This window comes from Xenopus laevis, chromosome 6S (genome assembly GCF_017654675.1).
Source record: "Xenopus laevis strain J_2021 chromosome 6S, Xenopus_laevis_v10.1, whole genome shotgun sequence".
NCBI classification, from domain to species: domain Eukaryota; kingdom Metazoa; phylum Chordata; class Amphibia; order Anura; family Pipidae; genus Xenopus; species Xenopus laevis.
Genome location: NC_054382.1, coordinates 68,879,637 through 68,898,519, shown reverse-complemented (window position 1 = coordinate 68,898,519; position 18,883 = coordinate 68,879,637). Strand labels below are relative to the sequence as shown.

The window sequence follows — 18,883 nt, the reverse complement described above, 5'->3', positions numbered from 1 at the left end:
CACAAAATGATGGTTCATTAAAAGGGCAATATTTACTAAAGATATATATATAACAGTTTGGTAAGATTCTTTAATATGCGTCTTAATTTGATATACACTATCTGTTGCTGAAGTATACATTTTAGGGGTATAGTTTTTCCTTAAAAATTAAATTTTTCTATATGGGATTACCTACACTACTAAAAAAGTATATTATTATGAAAATGGCTTGTCTACACAAAGCATGGTTTTACATATGAGCTATATTATGCCATATATTTTTAGAGAGACCTACATTGTTTGGGGTATAGTTTTCCTGCAAGCGTTTTGACTATCCTTTAAAACAGATTAAGATTATTATATTTAGGTAGTGATGGGTGAAAAATTTTGCATGGCAAAAATCCGCCATGACGAAAAAATAGCCGCTCACATAAAAATCTTCAAGCATCAAAATTATTTGGACAACCATTTAATGCATTTGGACAAAATAGTCGCACTGTTAAAAATTGATGCTAATTTCTCCCCCCACCGGATTTAATCTTGCTTTTTTTTATTAATAAATAAGGTCAAATTGTTTATTCTAATTTAGACGAACTTTATTATTTAAAAAAAAACAGATACATTTGATTTGATAAATCAAATTGGAGCATTTTACACAACAAGCTTCATTGTTGTAATTCCATCATAACAACATCTGTAGCCTAATTACAAATCTTTGGTTTATATATAATGGCAGTATGTAATAAAAGATGGAAATGTAATTACAATTTCCAAAAATAACAATAAAAAACTAGTTGTGATGTCTTAACTATTTGTGATGTGATGTCACAAATGAAAAACAAGCTATTTAATTGACAGTAAACGTTTTATTTGAGGTGTCAAGGTCTTATAGAAGTCAAGCGGAGTTGTCCTGATCCTATTAGACCATTTTGTGAATGTTAGCGACCAAGATTTTATGACCAATTTGAGACCTCTACCACTTCCTCGAAAAATCTGTGAACAAATGGTATTTAAAAGCGTGTAGTGTTTCCAACAAAGTATATAACAGAACACCAGAGTATTTGTTAACATTAACCTTTGCTTAGCGGTAATGAACAATGCAATATTCACCAGCGAATGACTTTACATTGCAAGCAGCGCCAAACATTCGCAAAAGCACTGTTTTAAATTACATTTCCCCTTATAGAGTCTAATAATGGTCTTAAATGCTAAACCCACAAATATTTGACCTCTAATAAATAGGCCTCCAGGTTTTAAAAAAAAAAAACATACTTTTGAGTTTATGTTCAATGAAAACATTTTAAGGGACAGATTTATCAAAGGTCAAAGTGAAAATTTTAATGAAAAAAATGTAAATTTTGAGCTAATTTTTGTGTACTTTGACTAGGGAATAGTCCAAATTAAATTCGATTTGAATTGGAAAAAAAATTGGAAAAAAAATTGGAAAATGCGAATATTGAAAAATATAATATATAAAAATAATATTTAAAAATTCAACTTCGACCATTCACCATCTAATACCTGCGGAATTGCTGTTTTAGCTTATGGTGACCTCCTAGAACCTATCCGGATTCACTTGGTGGACTTAAAAAAACTTCAATTTGAATTCGATCAAATGCTCTATTACTTTGATTCGTACAATTCGAATTTGATCGAATATGGACTATTCACCCGAAGAAAAAACTGACTTTTTTAATACATTTCGGTTGGTCTTTTTATTCGAATTTCGAAGTTTTGGAAATTAAAAAAAACTCCTTTTACTCATTACTTCGATAAATCTGCCCCTAAATGTATTGCCTATAAATAAATATTATAATAATATCCATGAATAATCAATTTACTTTTATTTGTTCTAGCTTTGGTGATCCTATTTACAGCATTAAAAAGACAAAGAAAAAAAGAGCCCTTAATTTTTTCAAAGGATGATGTTAGAGACAATGTTGTTACATATAATGATGAAGGAGGAGGGGAAGAGGATACACAGGCTTTTGATATCAGTACCTTGAGAAACCCAGAAGCAAGAGATGAAAACAAACTCAGAAGAGACATTATCCCTGACACTGTATTTCAAATTCGCAAACCAGTTCCTCTTTGGGAAAATATAGATGTTCAAGATTCTATTCATAAAAAACTAGAGGAAAATGATGCAGATACAACTGCCCCACCATATGATTCTTTGGCAACTTATGCTTATGAAGGCAATGATTCAATTGCAGAGACTCTAAGCTCATTGGAGTCCCCTGCGATTGATGAGAACCTTGATGATGATAACTATGTTTATCTTACTGAGTGGGGACCACAGTTTAAAAAACTTGCTGATATGTATGGCGGGCAAGAGAGTGACTGAAACATTGTTCAAATAATAAGCAATTTGAAAACCTATACCTCCTATAGTTATTGTGCTGTAAATGCTTTATCAATTATTAACATTTTTGTAACTATTAAAAAAACAGAACATCCTTCCCTTCACATAACATCTATTCAAAAGAATGTACAAGTAATTTGACTGCTGATATGCTTTTTGTGCCTTTTATGAAGAACTTTTTCAATTTTATTTCTATAATCATTCTAAAATGATAGGAACATTCTACCATGAACATTAAAGTTATCTACAAACTTTAATTATTACATATACTGTAAATGCTCCATGTTTATCTGTCATACTTCATTTTATACTGTATAAATATATATAGGTATATTTTTGTATTGTTACTAAATAAATTATTTTTTATAAAGATTAGTTTTTGGCTGGTCAGCAACTTGGAAAACAAAATAAAAATGTTGAAAAATATCCATCAGCATTAAAACATTATGTACATATCAAAAAAGTTAAGGCTTGTTATATAAATTTGTATAAAAAAAATTGTTATAAATATGTTATATTGTGAGTCTCACTTCAGACACTACAGAGAGGATACCTATTATTTCAGTGGTGTATGTTTAAAGACTGTTTTCATTGGACACACTAATAATTACAGTGACTCGAGCTTCAATCAACACAGGCAGATTTAATATAATGTGAGAAGCGTTTACCACAGAAATATTCACTCCTATAGGATATTTAAAAGCATATTTATTGAATGGAAAACTCTATGGGGCCCATTTACTAACAATCAATTGTGACTTTGTTTTCACAAATCTCAAAAATTGTGTTTTTTCCTATATTTCTTAAAAGTTCTAAAAATTCAAGATTTATTAAGTGTAAAAACCATGAACACCTCTAATACCAAACTTTGCCAAGTACAAGTTGTCACGGTCCTGATTTTTTTTGGAGCTCTTTAAATAAAATCGGACAAATTTTCAGTGTTCACATGTTTTACTGCATCATTCAGTGCTATTTTTTGCATTTGCACTTTGTATGATCAGATCTTTTAAAAATTTCAATGATAATCGTGGTTTTAGAGTTTGTAAGTTTTTGTTATGGTTTTAAAAACTTCTAAAACCACTATAATAATAAATAAGCCTTCACAAGGCTAAAGTCAAATGGGGTTATGTAATTTAAGGCACTAAGTTTGCCCAGGGGCAGTAACCCATAGCAATCGGCATGTAGAAGTTACCTGTTTAAAAGCAACCATCTTATTGGTGGCTATAGGTTACTGCTCCTGGGCAAACTTAGTGCCTTTTATTACATAGTGGGGAAAGACTCTAAAACCACAATGGTCATTTAATAAATATTTTATATTAAAATGTACATATGGGGCAGATTTATCAAAATATGAGATTAGCGTTTGAGATTGGAGTTTGGGCCCCTATATCCAAGATATTAGTACATTTTATCATGCAATATTTATGCAATATTTATCCTTTATTTGTGTTTATTTTGATGTATTGATAATGAATCGATGTTTTAATGTTATTTGGGTACATTTCCATAATAACACAGAGCTAGAGGCAAACATCCTACTCCAGAGAACGATTAAATCCTTTGAATCGAACGATTCGAAGGATTTTAATTCATTTATCAAACGATTTTCCTTCGATAAAAAAATACTTAGAAAGCTTATGGGGACCTTCCCCATAGGCTAACATTGGTGCTCGGTAGGTTTTTAGGTGGCAAAGTAGGTGGTCGAAGTTTTTTTTTAAAGAGACAGTACTTAGACTATCGAATGGTCGAATAGTCGAACGTTTTTTAGTTCAAATTGTTCGATTCGAAGTCGAAGTCGTAGTCGAAGGTCAAAGTAGCCAATTCGATGGTCGAAGTAGCCAAAAAAATTCGAAATTCGAAGTTTTTTTCCTTCTAATCCTTCACTCGAGCTAAGTAAATGTGCCCCTAAGTCTTCTTTCCACTTTGGGCACTGTGTATCAGAGGTTTATGCTCATGGCTTCCTCCTTCTTCAGTCATTAGACCTGACCATATATATGAGCTCATAAATATTTTTTTTATTTAGTTTTGTATCTTTAATAAATGGTAGACTTCCCATAATGCTTTCCTACTTGTATGTTTTTGCTCTCAGTTTCCCATCTAGTGCACACTAATTTAAGGGTTTTCTCCAATGGGACTTAAGCATAAGAAAATTAGTGAGACAAAGGTCTCACCAGAATATGCATTGTATCTGAAAACATACGTATACTGCATGAGGTTGCTTATAAACTTTTTGAGGAAATTATTTATGGCAGTTCTGCAAAGGCCAACACTTATGGGAAGAAAAACCATTGTCTTCAGAAGAGTTCCTTGAAGAACCAAGACACTGAATAAATGAACTTTTTAAATAGTAAATACTAGACTGCACTAAATTGACAACTATTCTCTTTGACAATTTACGGTAGTCAATGTTATTCTCTATTGTTTTTTTTACATGACATTTATGATGTTTTCAGTATTTGTATTTTTTTCCCCACTTTGAAACAAGGAATTGAGGAACACATATCTCCTGATAATGAGTTCCCCTAGGATTTATATTTTCTCCTTTGCTCATTTTTTTATATAGTAGAATGTTGCAATCAAAAATAATTTGACAATTCTTACATTTTTCATTGACATGCATTATATATAACTCTATCTCATGGCCTGTATATATTTCCAAATGACCAGCAACTCCAGGATTTTAGTGTAAAACATTATATTTGATATGTGCAGTTACAGCCAACATGCTTAAAATCCTGGAGGTCATTTGGAAATTTGTATGAAGTTTTACCGTGCACCTGGGTATTACATTAGGAGCAGAGTGCCACCCAGATGAACATATATATATATATATATATATATATATATATATATATATATATATATATATATATATTTCTCACAGTTTATAATTTTATCTGTTACGAAAAATGTGTTATATTTATAGGCTAACATTTAAAAACTTGGTTGGTTTTAGGTGTTATCATTCACTATTCATATCACTAATGATAAATCTTATACTAACATTTATGTCATGATATTCAAATTTTAGCATCACTTTGACTATAGTAGAAGTAGTTTCCAACAATTATATGCATGCAGTATGGTGCTGTTCTATTTGGCTTAAGTATCATACTGTATTAGTACCAAAACAGTACACTTACAATCTCTTGGTACAGGTTTTGGACCTGTTATCCAGCATGGTTGGGACCAGGAGCTGCATACCTTAAGTCTACTAGAAGTTCATGTAAACATTAAATAATCACAATAGGCTGGTTCTGCTTAAAGTAAGGATTAATAACATAGTTTTCATAGTAAGTTAGGTTGAAAAAAGACACACGTACATCAAGTTCACCCTTTTAACTTTTTTTAACCTGCTTAACTGCTAGTTGACCCAGAGGAAGGCAAAAAAAACCCTTCTAAAACCTCTCCAATTTGCTTCAGAGGGAAAAAGTTCCGTCCAGAATCCAAAATGTCAATCGGACTACTCCCTGGATCAACTTGTACTATGAGCTATCTTCTATAACCCTGTATTCCCTCACTTGCTAAAAAGCCATCCAATCCCTTCTTAAAGATATCTTATGTATCAGCCAGTACAACTGATTCAGGGAGAGAATTCCACATATTCACAGCTCTTATTGTTAAAAACCCCTTTCAAATATTTAGGCAGAAACTTTTTTCTTCAAATCGGAATGGGTGACCTTGTGTCAGCTGGAAAGCTGGTAAATAAAGAATTTGAGAGATTATTATTTCCTGGCCACTATATATCAACATAAACACTGGGTAGATATCCCCGCCGCCATCCAGGACCAGAAAATCCCTCCCCAAACCTATAAAAATACCCCGCCCTCCTAGGGCCAGTAGTCTTTTTTCTGTCCCTTTCTTGGACCAGTTTTTAAGTTATACCTGGCTCTTAAAAAGCTATTTTTGTAAAAAATACATACTACTTTCATTAATGTCATTAAGGGGCCAGGCTAAAGGTTTAAATAGCAGGTAGTTTTCTGGCACGCTCCCTCTCTTCTTTCCTGCCTTGCAGGTAGTGAGTTTTTCTACAGGACTTTAGTATACAGGTATTTTTCTTTCTGTAGTGACTTCTTGTCAGGCTTGCTTACGTTTGGCTGTTTGTAGAGGATAATTTTCATGGTTATTTTTTTGTACAGAACACTATGGATCCCGTTGCCTCAAGTAAATCTGTCCCTCGATAGAGCTAGGTAGGTCCCTCCATTATTATTTTTTATTATTGTTCTCTTTTTTATAGTTTTTTTCTTTTTTCATTGCAGCTTGCCTAAGGAGAAGGTAGACAAGAGGAAGAATATTACAGAGTGCTAGGGATTTGTGAACCCTAGCATGCCAAATAAAAAGTTTTGTGCAGACTGCTTTTCTCTGATATCAGGAACTTCCCCCCGGTCTCCTTCTATGACTCCAGGCTCTGTTGTTCCTTCCAACTTACTGGCCTGCATTTCTGAAGCAGTAGCACAGGGGATTTCTAAAGCTTCAGCCACTGCATCCAAGTTTGCGTCCTCTCTGGATTTAGCCTCTTCAGATGAAGAATTAGCTCAAGATCTAATCTTGAACAGAGCGGACCTATCTTTCAGTCAAATGTTTTCTCTGAAGAGGAGGAAGATGAAATGGATTCTTACTTTTTTTGATCTGAGTTTAGTCGGTCCTTTGATCAAAGCTGTAAGACTGGTATTGGGGCAGAGTCCCCAACTGTGGCTGCTCCAAAATCCAAGGTTTTATAATCTGTGATCAGAACCAAGGTACATTTCCCTCCCTCTGATCAAATCAGAAATGGGCTAAAGGATCCAAGAGAGACTCTATGGCTTCTCTATCTTCTAGATTTCTCTAGGTTGTACCCTTTTTATAGAATACGATACAAAGAGCTGGGACCCCCTCCAGCTGTTGATTCAGCAGTCATTCACTTAGCCAAGAAGACTACTCTTCCTATTGATGATTCTTCAGTCCTAAAGGATGCCATGGATAGGAAAGCAGAATCAGGGTTGAGAAAAGTTTTTCAGGTGGCTGGAGCTGCTTGTCGTCCTGCAGTGGTCTTGATTTCTGTGGCTAAAGCCATCTCTATGTAGATCAATAAATTGGATTCAGCATTAAAGGAAGGGGCAGAATTACAGGAAGTTTCTGTGGGCTTGTCTGAACTTAAGCAGGCTGCTGCATTTGTTTTGGAGGCTGCAATAGGAGGAGGCTGCTCCTAATATGGTGCTGTCTGTTTCAGCCAGGAGGGCGCTCTGGCTGCGACAGTGGTCAGCAGATACTCTTTCCAAATTAAGTCTCTGTTCATTACCTTTCAAAGGAGTGAAACTGATGGGGCAAAATTGGATTACATCATAACAAAGTCCTGAGGTGGAAAAAGTATTTTTCTCCAACAAGAAAAGAAGAAGCACAAGTCTTTGTCTTTTAAATCCTTTCTTTTTTGAGGATCTGGAAGAGGGAGGGGATTATCCAGTTTGGCCCATTGAAGCCAAAGAGACACAACAAGATCTTTTTCTTGGGCAGGGCCCAGCTTTTCATCATGCACTTCATCAAGTCGAGGTCAGGGTAAGCCTGACCAGGCTTACAAAAAATCCTTCTGAGGTAGGGGCCCAAGGTAGGGGCCAGACTTGCGTAGTTTTTCAGACAAATGGGAGAAGACGGTGTCAGACCTTTGGGTTCTTTCAGTGTTCAAGCAGGGATATTGTCTAGAGTTTTCCGCTGTCCTGGGTAAAGAATTTTTTGTCATCTCTCTGATCCCAAAGTCTTGGGAAAAGACTTAGAAGAATATCTGTGACTGTTGCTGCTCAACGAAGCCATCTTTTCGCTTCGGGAAGAACGAAGAGGATCGAGGGTTTTACTCCATTATATTTCAGGGGGTTGGAGACCGATTTTGGATTTGAAGAAACAATGTCTTCATAGCTCAAAGGAAGTTCAAGATGGACTCCATCCATACCATCATTCCGGTGGTTCAGGAGGGAGAATGGTTAATCTTCATAGATCTGAAAGATGCATACCTTCATATCCCGGTGGCAGCATGTCATCAACCTTCGGTTTGCAATAGGCAAGATACATTTTCAATTTAGTTGCCTGCCATTTGATCTGTCCTCAGCCACCAGGACTTTATGAAGATTCTAATTCCGTTGACTGTGGAGCTTCTCAAGGAGGGTATTGGACATGGCATTATCTGGACTATCTGCTTCTGACAAACAAAGATCCAGTTCTCTTGTTAAGGCACAGGGATTGAGTCATCTCTTTCCTTTCAGCCCACGGCTGGTTGATAAACATGGAGAAGAGTTCCCTGCAGCCCTCTCAGTCTCTGTTTTACCTGGGGGCTCTTTTCAACATGTCTGCAGGTCAAGTGTCTCTTCCAGTGGAGAAGGCTCACAAGATCATTCAGAGGATTTATCTTCTCATCAGCGAGGACTGTGGTCCAGCCAGGATTTTATGTCCATCCTAGGTCTTCTGGCTTCTACAATCCCAGGCACCAAATGGGCTCAGTGGCACATGAACAGCCCAGCAGGTTTTTCTTCACCAGTTGGACAAATTCCAAGAGGACAGGAGGATTGGGTTCAGAGAATTGTGCTACCACAGTTTCTAAAGGAAGATCTCCAGTGGTGGTTGAATATTTCAAACCTTTTGAGGGGGTTTCCCCTTCGTCAATTTTCTTGGGATTTGGTGACGACAGATGCAACCTCCCGAGGGTAGGGTGATCTCCTTGGTTCTCACTTGGCCCAAGTGTTTGGGAGACCCCCTTAGGGCATCTACCCTCCAACATTTTGGAGATCAGGGCAGTCAAGTGTGCTCTCCTAGCATTTGCTCATTTCTTGAAGAGAAAATCAGTGAAGGTCAGGATAGACAAACTACAAACTACTGTGGTAGCTTACATGAGGAGACAGGGGGGTACAAGGAGTGTTCTGCTTCTGCAAGAGTTATCTCCAATCCTTGTCTGGGTGGAAGAGAATATGGAAGCTCTGATGGCAGTGTATGGTCCGGGGTCCCAGAATCAACAGGCTGTTAAACCCAGCAGTGTTTCAGCAACTCGTGAAGAGATGGGGCATGCCGATCATCGACCTGATGGCTTCATCAAACAATTCTTAGTTGCCCCTATTTTTCTCCAGGAGATTCCACCCTCAAGCAGCAGCAGTGGATGCGGTTCTACAAAAGTTGAATTTTCACCTTGTGTACCTCTTTCCACCAGTTCCGCTGTTGCTGGCAGTGCTGGTTAAGATTCAGAGTGAGAAAGTGGAGGATGTTCTGATTGCCCATTTTGGCCTCGGAGATCATGGTTTCCTTTACTTCTGAAGCTTCAGAGGTGGTTACCATTGAGGAAATACCTTCTCCTTCAGGTGCCCCTGTTTCATCCGGATCCAGCTGCCTTTTCTCTGATGGCATGGAGACTGAGCGGAGGAGACAGGAAAACTCTGGCGTTTCTGAAGCGGTGATAGCAACTCTTCTTCAAGCCAGAAAATCTCCAACCTCTAGAACATATTACAGGGTCTGGGAGAGATTTCTTGTCTGGCAAAGTCAGTGCGGTTTAGAAGAGTTTGTCCCCAATTTGTCACAAATTTTGGATTTCCTACAGGAAAGATCGAACAAGGGTTTACAATATAGAACTCTAAAAGTTCATGTTTTAGTCTTGTTGGCTATGACAAGGCTTCACTGGGCGGATCCCCTGTTTGGGAATCTGGATCCAGTCAGGGCTCTTAAACAGTATCTGTGTTCCGCAGGTACCTTCAAGATCACAAAGATTTTTTTTTTTGTCCCAGCAGGAGCAAGGAAGGGTCTGGCAGCCTCCTCTTCCGCTCTTTCCAGATAGTTGGTCATCCTGATTTCCAAAGCCTGCCAGTTGCAGGGAAAGCTAGCTCCCAAGGGGATAAAAGCTCACTCTACAAGGGCAGTGGCCACATCCTAGGCAGCAGTGGGTAAAGTTCAGATGGATCGAATCTGTCAGATAGCATCTTGGAAGTCAGCTAGAACTTTCATGAATCCTTATCGGGTCAATGTTCATACAGACGTGGAGTTTGATTCTGGAGTCCTTAAACTCTAATTAAACCTTTTCTAAAGCATTGGTTGAGTTGTCTTATTTCCCACCGTATTTTGTTGGCATTGCTGGGTACATCCCAGTGTTTATGTTGACATATAGTTGGCAGGAAAAGGGAAAATAGTTTTCATACTTACCGTAATTTTCCTTTCCTAGCCACTATATGTCAACATACCCTCCCTTCTTGGACTAAATTATTTAGACTACTGGCCAAGGGGGGGGGGTATTAGTATGGGTTTGTAGGAGAGGGACTTTCTGCTCCGGGATGGGGGCGGGGATACCTACCCAGTGTTTATGTCGACATATATAGTGGCCAGGAAAGGAAAATTATGGTAAGTATGAAATAAATTTTCGCTTTTTATCCCATTATATATTTATACATATTTTATCATATCACCCCTTAAGCGCTTCTTCTTAAGCGCTTCTTCATGAACATCCCCAATATGGCCAGTCTTTCCTCATAGCTAAGATTTTCTATAACTTTTACCAGCTTAATTGCCCTTCTATGTACCCTCTCTAATTCAGTAATGTCCTGTTTGAGCACTGGAGACCAAAACTGTACAACATATTTTAGATGGGGCCTTACTAGTTCTCTATAAAGTGGAAGAATGACCTCCTCCTCCCTTGAATCTATGCCCCTTTTAATATGACTCAAAATCTTATACTGCTGGCTGGCATTGCTTGCTACAGCCAAGTTTATCATCTACAAGGACTCCAAGGTCCTTTTCCATAATGGGTTTGCCTAGTGCAGTCCCATTAACCTATGGTGTTCATGGTTCTCTATCAGACCATGTTTTCAATATCAGCCTCAAAGGAATTTATTAACAAATTAAAATAGAAAAAGAATGAATAGATGTCTGAGCTGCTCCACTAAAAAAATATGTCCATAACGTTTCAAATATTAGTAGTAGACCTCATCCACATATCAATGTTTGCTCATCTGTTCATCAAAGATAATTACATTTTTCAGGCTCAGTCATTTATTGAAGTTAAATCCATGATGGATTTTTACACATCGGCTCCTATATAAATAAATTGTCACATGTCTCTGCACTCCATTTCACTCCAGAGTACAGAGACCTGCTGCTTCTAAAGAGCAGGAGAGGGAGATCCCACCTCCTACCCATTCTTAACTTACATGTAATTCAAACATGCAAGTTGGGGAGCTCCAACTGAGGCAGACCTCAGCTGGTCCATGAACTTAATGTCTGTCCTTATGTCAGACAATAAGGACAGGGTTAGCCTATGTCCATCAGTGCTGCATAAGGCGAAGAGTGAAGTCAGACCTTGAATAGAAATCCTCTGTGCATGAGCAATAAAAGGCTCCAACATTAAATTAAACAGTTTTTTTGCACTGTAAAAGATGTTTTAAATAGTTTAAAGGTTGTTTAAAAATGTAATTATTATTAAAAACTGTATTTATTGTATCTACATCTTTTGCACTCCTGGCTTTGATACTTGTCTAGGCATTGAAACCTTCACCTTACACCCTTATGGTGAAATTTGTGGATTTTGCCAGCAGTAATTTTTTTTGTGAGTGTATGTTACTAATTTTGCCATGCAATGCAGACGTCATTATTATCTGTCCCTCGCTTCCAATATCACCCAATGTAATCTGAGTAGTGATGGGCGAATGTATTCGCTGTTTCGTTGCCGGCGAATAAATTTGAGAATTTGCCGTGAATTTTTTTTTTTTACGCCATTGATGATTCTGACGCAGACGCCAATTTTGACGGCAGCGGCGATTAACAGATGGCCATTGACATTGGCACCGGTGTAAACTTTGAAGCCGGGGCCTTTCTTGACACTGGCAAAATTGTAGTTTTGCAAATTTTTTGCTAGTTTTGTGGGAAATATGCATCCACAAAATTACTTCATACAATCAATTTGAATCAAGAATATTTACATGTTAGAGAAAAAATTTAATTTTTCTAGCATTTACATGCCACCAATTTGTAATGCGTATACCAAGTCTGCTCACTTGTTTGACTTGGTGTACGCCTTACAAATTGGTGGTATGTAAACACTCAAAAAAATTCTTTTTTTTCTCTAATATGTGAATATTCTTGATTCAAATTGATTGTTTGAAGTAATTTTGTGGATGCATTTATATTACATAAAGAAAGCTTTTTAAGAATACCACTGTGTGAATATGGTAATGATTGCTTTTTTAGTGTGCATGCTCTATATATCTACAATGGCAGTATATATAATGCAGAGCTAAAACACCTTAACAGTAATGGCATTTTACCCTCCAATTTACTTCAAGGAATTCTGGTGAATTTTTACACAGCTTTGCAAACTTTTGCGTGAAGCATAATGCTACTTCTGTTATATTGTTTTAAGAGTCAGATCAGAGCCAGAGAACAGAAAGGAATAACCAAACACTGCTTTGAATAGAAATAACAAAGCTTAAATAATGTGGGAATAATATTTTCTTTCATTATGCAAATAAGGGCCCTTTTAAATTAAATTGACAAATACATTCTAGTATCATCAAACTTGCCTAATTACAAATGTCTTTATTTATCAGGTTACAAGATGAAACAGCACCACTCCTTCATAAAATAAAAATGCCTTTATTGAAACCCTTTAGGGCATTACAGCAACGTTTCGGGTCACACCTGACCCTTTCTCAAGATTAACATCATCCCAACACTTCAGATTAAATTGAATCTTCAATGCTAAATCTTACCCTCCAAGCAATCTTGCTGATAAACGCAGTTCCTTCTGGTTCCATATTATTAACCTCAGTATTCCCTACCTATTCAGCCATGACTTAACACCTCTAGTGATGGGCGAATTTGCGCAAAAATATGCGAAACGGCGAAAAATTTGCGAATTAATTCGCTGGCGGCGAATCGCGCAAATTCGCCATGAATTTGCGCCTGCCGCATAAATTCGCCCATCACTAAACACCTCATGCTGTTTATCCACAGTCATTTCATACATTACCTTATGCCTTTTATGGCAAATCTGTTACGGAACACCTCTCAAGCTTACCTTGTGATTAGTCTCTACACCTTCTTCCCATAAAACACAACCTTGCATCTGGAGCTTTTCCAAAGCCTAGAACGCTGTATATAAAATCATTTTTCATTTAAGACCTGGGCACCATTCATTGAAGCTATTTATACCTAAACATGCACTATGCACCTCTGCAAATTTACACTAAGCACAATGGGGCAGGCCTGTCTGTTTAGACAAATTGTGGGCTGGTACCCCTCCTTGGAAGGAATCTCTCCCACTAGAGCTCCAAAAGCCCTGTTCTAGGCTGTTCATCAACTCTCTCTGATGATGGGTTTGTATTCCTATAACATGAACTCCTGGAATTGCTAGTGCTGAATAGTTAAGCACTGACTGATCTGAAATGCATCCAGTTAAACTGATGTTGCTGAGTTAATCTTACTGCAGTAAAAATCCATTAAAACTGCTGTTGGTAAGCTATATTTCACTTCAGAGCAAGCCCATTAAGGTGTAAAAGGTAAGAATATCCAAGAGATGACTTTTGTCATAAATTTTATATCTCTGTTATATTTTTTATAACAGCCCATTATACATGATCTCATTAGTTTGGAAAATGGATTTAATACAAGATCAAATAAGTGGAGTTAGGTTATAATCAGTAGGTGTAGAAAACTGTGTCTTTTGGTAATTACAAATTGCACTCACGAACATAATCTATTCTGCTCATTAAGTCTGTGCCACCTTTTTTGTCCATCCGCTCTAGCAGTAATCATATCGTAATTGGCTTTCAAGTATTCTAAAGCTTTATGTTGGTCATAAGAAAAATTATAACCAAGTCTTTAACATATGAGACATTTACATTAGCTTCGCATTCTAAGGTGTAAAAGGTACAACCATCACTATCTAAATTGTAAAGCAATTTACAATTATGTTTATTTTAAGCCACCATATAGTTTTACTTTGGCAAGACATAGAATGAAGTGATGGGGATGTGCCATAGGATATTCAAACACCAAAACACTACCATTATAAATAATTTCACCCCATTGTCCCTGGCATGTAAGGAACTGTGCTCACATACATAGAAAGGGCAAGCATTTATGCTAGGTTCATCGCCAAGGGATGGACACACTTTCCTCTTTTCCTCCTGCACTTCTTCCTTTTACAGTTAGAACTTGCATTATTTCTTGTCAGAAAATCACAAAGTAGTTTTGGGTAAAAAAGAGCTTGAGTTTGAGCTAAAATGGTTAGTAATTCCAGTAGCTGGGCCTTGTGGCAGCCCTTTAAATCAAAACAGCAACATGTAATATATAATAGGATTAAAAACAAAAGGGCACCAATTTTTTTTTTAAATGTTTCTTTGGAGCACTCAAGCTAAGTGAGGCACAAAATTTAAAAAAAACAGAAGGTGGCTTAACCTTTGCAGCAGTTAAACTAATCATTGGCAAACTTAAAATTCTAATACAGAAATCAAAACCTGATGTGCTAGGGAAGGGTGCAAAAGTGCAGCTTGGTGCATTTGATCAACTTTACCCAGTTGAGTCTCACAAACGTTTTTTTAGAGCTGCTTGTTTGTTAAGATGGGTCTTATTTATTTCTTTATTTATTAAAATTTAAAATTTGCACAAACGCTCAAGGTGAGGTAGACTTGACACCAAAAGATTGTAAAAATAATTTTTCCCGGTGGGGGCAGCAACTCAGTTGGTTTCACAAAGGGAGATGGCAAATATCAGGATGGGCAGCAAACTAGCAGAGGTCAGGGACAGGCATGGGTACAGAACAGGAAAACAAGACAAGAAGCACACACAGGAACTATCTGAAAAGAGACCTACGTTGGGCGATGTCAATAGGGATGTGGTACCTTTAAATATTTGAATTCTACTCCAAGCGCAATGATGTTAGGCACGGCGTGCGCTTCAAAACCCACAAGTTGCGCACTTCAAACCCAGCTTGCAACAGAAGAAGAGCCTTGTGCAGAATGCTTTAGACTTGGAGTCTTTTGGATAACGTACCTTAAATCCACTAGATGATCATCTAAACATTAAATAAACTCAATATACTGGTTTTGCTTCCAATAAGGAATCATTATATATTAGCTTGAATCAAGTACAATGTATTGTTTAATTTTTACAGAGAAAAAGGAAATACATTTTTAAAAATTCAATTATTTAATTTTAATGGAGTCTATGGGAGATGACCTTTTCATTCTAGATAACAGATCCCATACTATAGATTTAATACTACAGAGCTTATGCAAAAATAAACAGGATGCAGCTTTGCAGTTGCATTTTTGAAAATAACTTGCAAAACAGAATGCAGTGGTATTGACAGTAATGTTTCCAATAAACCAGAAGAAAATACACCATCCTCTATAAAATAATGTTATATTAAACAGTGATAAAGTAATTATCTTATCACAAATTACAACTATAATAAAATGGTCTCTCGTGCATATTTAAGGATGCACTGCTACACAAATTGAATTCAAACTAACGTCTCTTTTCAAACTATCTTTAATTAAAAGTAACTTCCTGGGTAATTTTGCTTTTTATTAGTCTGTAGTAGTGCATAATGCAACACAAAACATGCCAAATAATTATTTATGCAAAAACATATCAGAATTTAAACATATAACTAAGCTATAATAAATGAATAAAAATTGGGTATTGCACATATTAAGCTTTGAATTCCTACATGGGTTAGTATTTTATGTTTATGTTTACAAATGATTGCTTCCATGAATTCTTGAAGTACGTGGACATAGCCAAGCATTATGTATGAGCCAGCTCTCACTGGCGGAAGTCACCTTTCAGAGGAACAAGTGACTTTCTGTGAATTTTCTGATAGATATCTGTCCTATTACATACTGGGGGTCATTTATAAACTTCGCGCAGGGCAGATTGGTTCGCAAAGTGAATATATTTGCCCTGCGCATGGTTATATTTATAAAGCTGAATAAGAGGGTGCATACAGAATTGCGAATTTTTTATTCACAATGCGAATATCTAAAGGGGCTTTATAAATATGTCACAATTCGCAAATTGCGAATCTTTATGCGCACACTCTGCGACTCAATTACACCACAACTTTGGTGGTGGATAAAATATTCGCAAAACAGTTTTGCAAATTTAACGCTATTTTCGCGCACAACAACCTCGCACATTGGGTGCGCTCGCGCAAACTACTGTCTCATTTGCGCGCCATTTGCGAAAATTTATTCACACTGCGAATTCGCAAAAACCGGAAAGACGGGCAGAGCAGTGCAATATATTAGCGCTCAGCAAAAAACATGCGCAATACAACCATTTGCGAAAAATATGCGCTGCGCGAACTTTATAAATGACCCCCACTGTGTTAGGAAGGTCTTATACATTACATAGGTAAAAAAAAGTTGCCTGCTTGGTCTGTATTGTCAACTTATATCATTAATGGCCAGCTTTATAGTGTGGTTGTCAGGACTTGCTGGGTTTTCGAACTCTGGACTTTGTGCTAACTTACTGTGCACTTACCTGTCATGCCACTGGAGGTCCTTAATCTTGTTTTGTTCTTAATTTCTGTTCCTGATATACTCCTGTCTTCTGCTTTACCTCTCAGCCCATCTCATTATCCCCATCTGTTTCTCATTATCCATTCCTGACCTTTTACAAGCCTGCCCTTGACCTCTGGTCATTAAGCTGTTTCCGTGACCTTGCTGCTACTGTATTCATCTTTTAAGTTCCAAGTTCCTGTGACCCGCCCTGTTTCAAGTTCCAAGTTCCTGCCTTGTTCTTAGTGCCCCTCCTTGCTCTGCTTGTAGATTCCCCGGTTCTGACTACTGCCCTGTCCCTCGACTTTGTTTGTCTGCCACCTGGGTTTACTGTTTGGCCTGTTTCTGGACTGTATCCCTGCCTGACGCTTTCTACTACAAGTTTGTATATACTTTGTGAACACCATGAGTTGTAATCACTTCTAAGTTTATTACATATATTTTACCATTATCATGGATTTGGATCTCTGCAATGCTGTGTATGGTTACAACCCGGGTTAGTCCAAGTGAACTTTGGAGAAGCCGCACACCGCACACTCCCAAAGGTTCTTATCCTGGTGCCCAGTGATAGAGGAATCGGCCACCTCACAACAAGGGTAAGAAGAATTTCACCGGCACACAGGAGTGTGTGCCGGTGAAATTCTTCTTACAACCCGGGTTAGCCAGTCTTCAGGCTCCCAACTTCCAGGTACTCCATGACGTCTCCCCAGGGAAGACATGACAGTGGGTAAGACCAGGAGATAAATATACACTTAAAGCATTTACATGTAGTACTTATAGTAGTGGGCAAATGTATTGCAAAAAATAATGGATGTAGTGCAAAAAATAATGGATTATGGCTGGTTTATTTTGCGCATTGTCTCCCTGCTTGTAAATAGCCACTTTACTTCTAATAAAAGTTTTCTAGCCAACAACAGAATGTCAAATATAACACAAATGTGTACTAGTTTTTAAAATACATTTACATACTGTAAAGAATAGAAAATGTTCCTGTCTTCATATTATTTCACCAAAAAAGATAAATGTAATGACTGATCATCATCTTTAGAATTCATTTGTTCAGTTGCATTGTATTTCTGATATGTCAGATAAACTAAATAAATAAGTCTATATATAAATTTAAAGTTATGAAAAACTGAATGTGTAGTCGCTTTGCACCAGAATAGTTGTTTCTGTATTGGAATTTGATTGATAGGGATATTTTAGCCTTGCTGTATGATCAGCTCAAGCAAATCAGCAATATTAATTAAAATGCCTGTCAATGCTTAGATTAATGATATAAACAGGCAACTATAAAAGAAAAGGGAATTTAACTAAATATATGAACTTGCAGTCACTCTTGGATTCAGCAGAATAAATTCATTGGAAAATGTTAATGCTGGATTTAGAAATATTTTAATTAAATTGATAAAGAATTCCCTTTATGTAATGTTCTGTAACTATGAAGTCAGAACCACAGGTCAGAAATTAATATAATGTGGCATGGTATAAAAATGTTTGAGGAAAAAGCTAAAATTTAAGAAAAACTTAAAATTGTTTTAAATCTTATATATTGCATTGCAAACCTACTGTGTCCAGTTATTGTAAAGTCAACCACTGATTAATACTGAACATAAGCATAGGAGCCATATGAAAGAAATATTGCACAGATTCATATCTTTATAGCTAATGTGTCCATGATCACAGACATTTACTATATATTAAAACATTCCAGTTATGAATATAGTTGTCCTTTAAAGGTAGTAACATATCTGACCTAGGCAGATTAAATGTAAAAAAAATATAAGAAAGCATGTAGAAAGAAAATGGAACCACAATAGATATTTTCCATCCAAAGTTTTTGGGGGCTATTTACTATTTCCCTAAAACCACTCCAACCAAATTCCTTTACACATTTTTACCATATTAATCATTGAATTTACTTGAAAAAATATATGGTGCGGGACAAGACTCAATAACAAATCGGAATTGTGCAATTTTTTGGATTATTGTATTGTATTGTATTCAATGCAGATCATGATATCTTGCAATTGTAAAC

General features: G+C 36.7%; 1 protein-coding gene across 2 annotated transcripts in view; it reads left to right on the top strand.

Annotated features, from left to right (window-relative positions):
• cdh9.S (cadherin 9, type 2 (T1-cadherin) S homeolog) overlaps positions 1-2,714 on the top strand; it is a 92,880-nt gene extending 90,166 nt beyond the window's left edge. For both annotated transcript variants that reach the window (XM_018269496.2, XM_041567649.1), the window contains one exon: positions 1,836-2,714. In XM_018269496.2, coding sequence (XP_018124985.1) covers positions 1,836-2,326 — 491 coding nt within the window. In that variant the 3' untranslated portion in view covers positions 2,327-2,714. The remainder of the gene's footprint in view (positions 1-1,835) is intronic.
• The last annotated feature ends 16,169 nt before the right edge of the window (positions 2,715-18,883 follow it).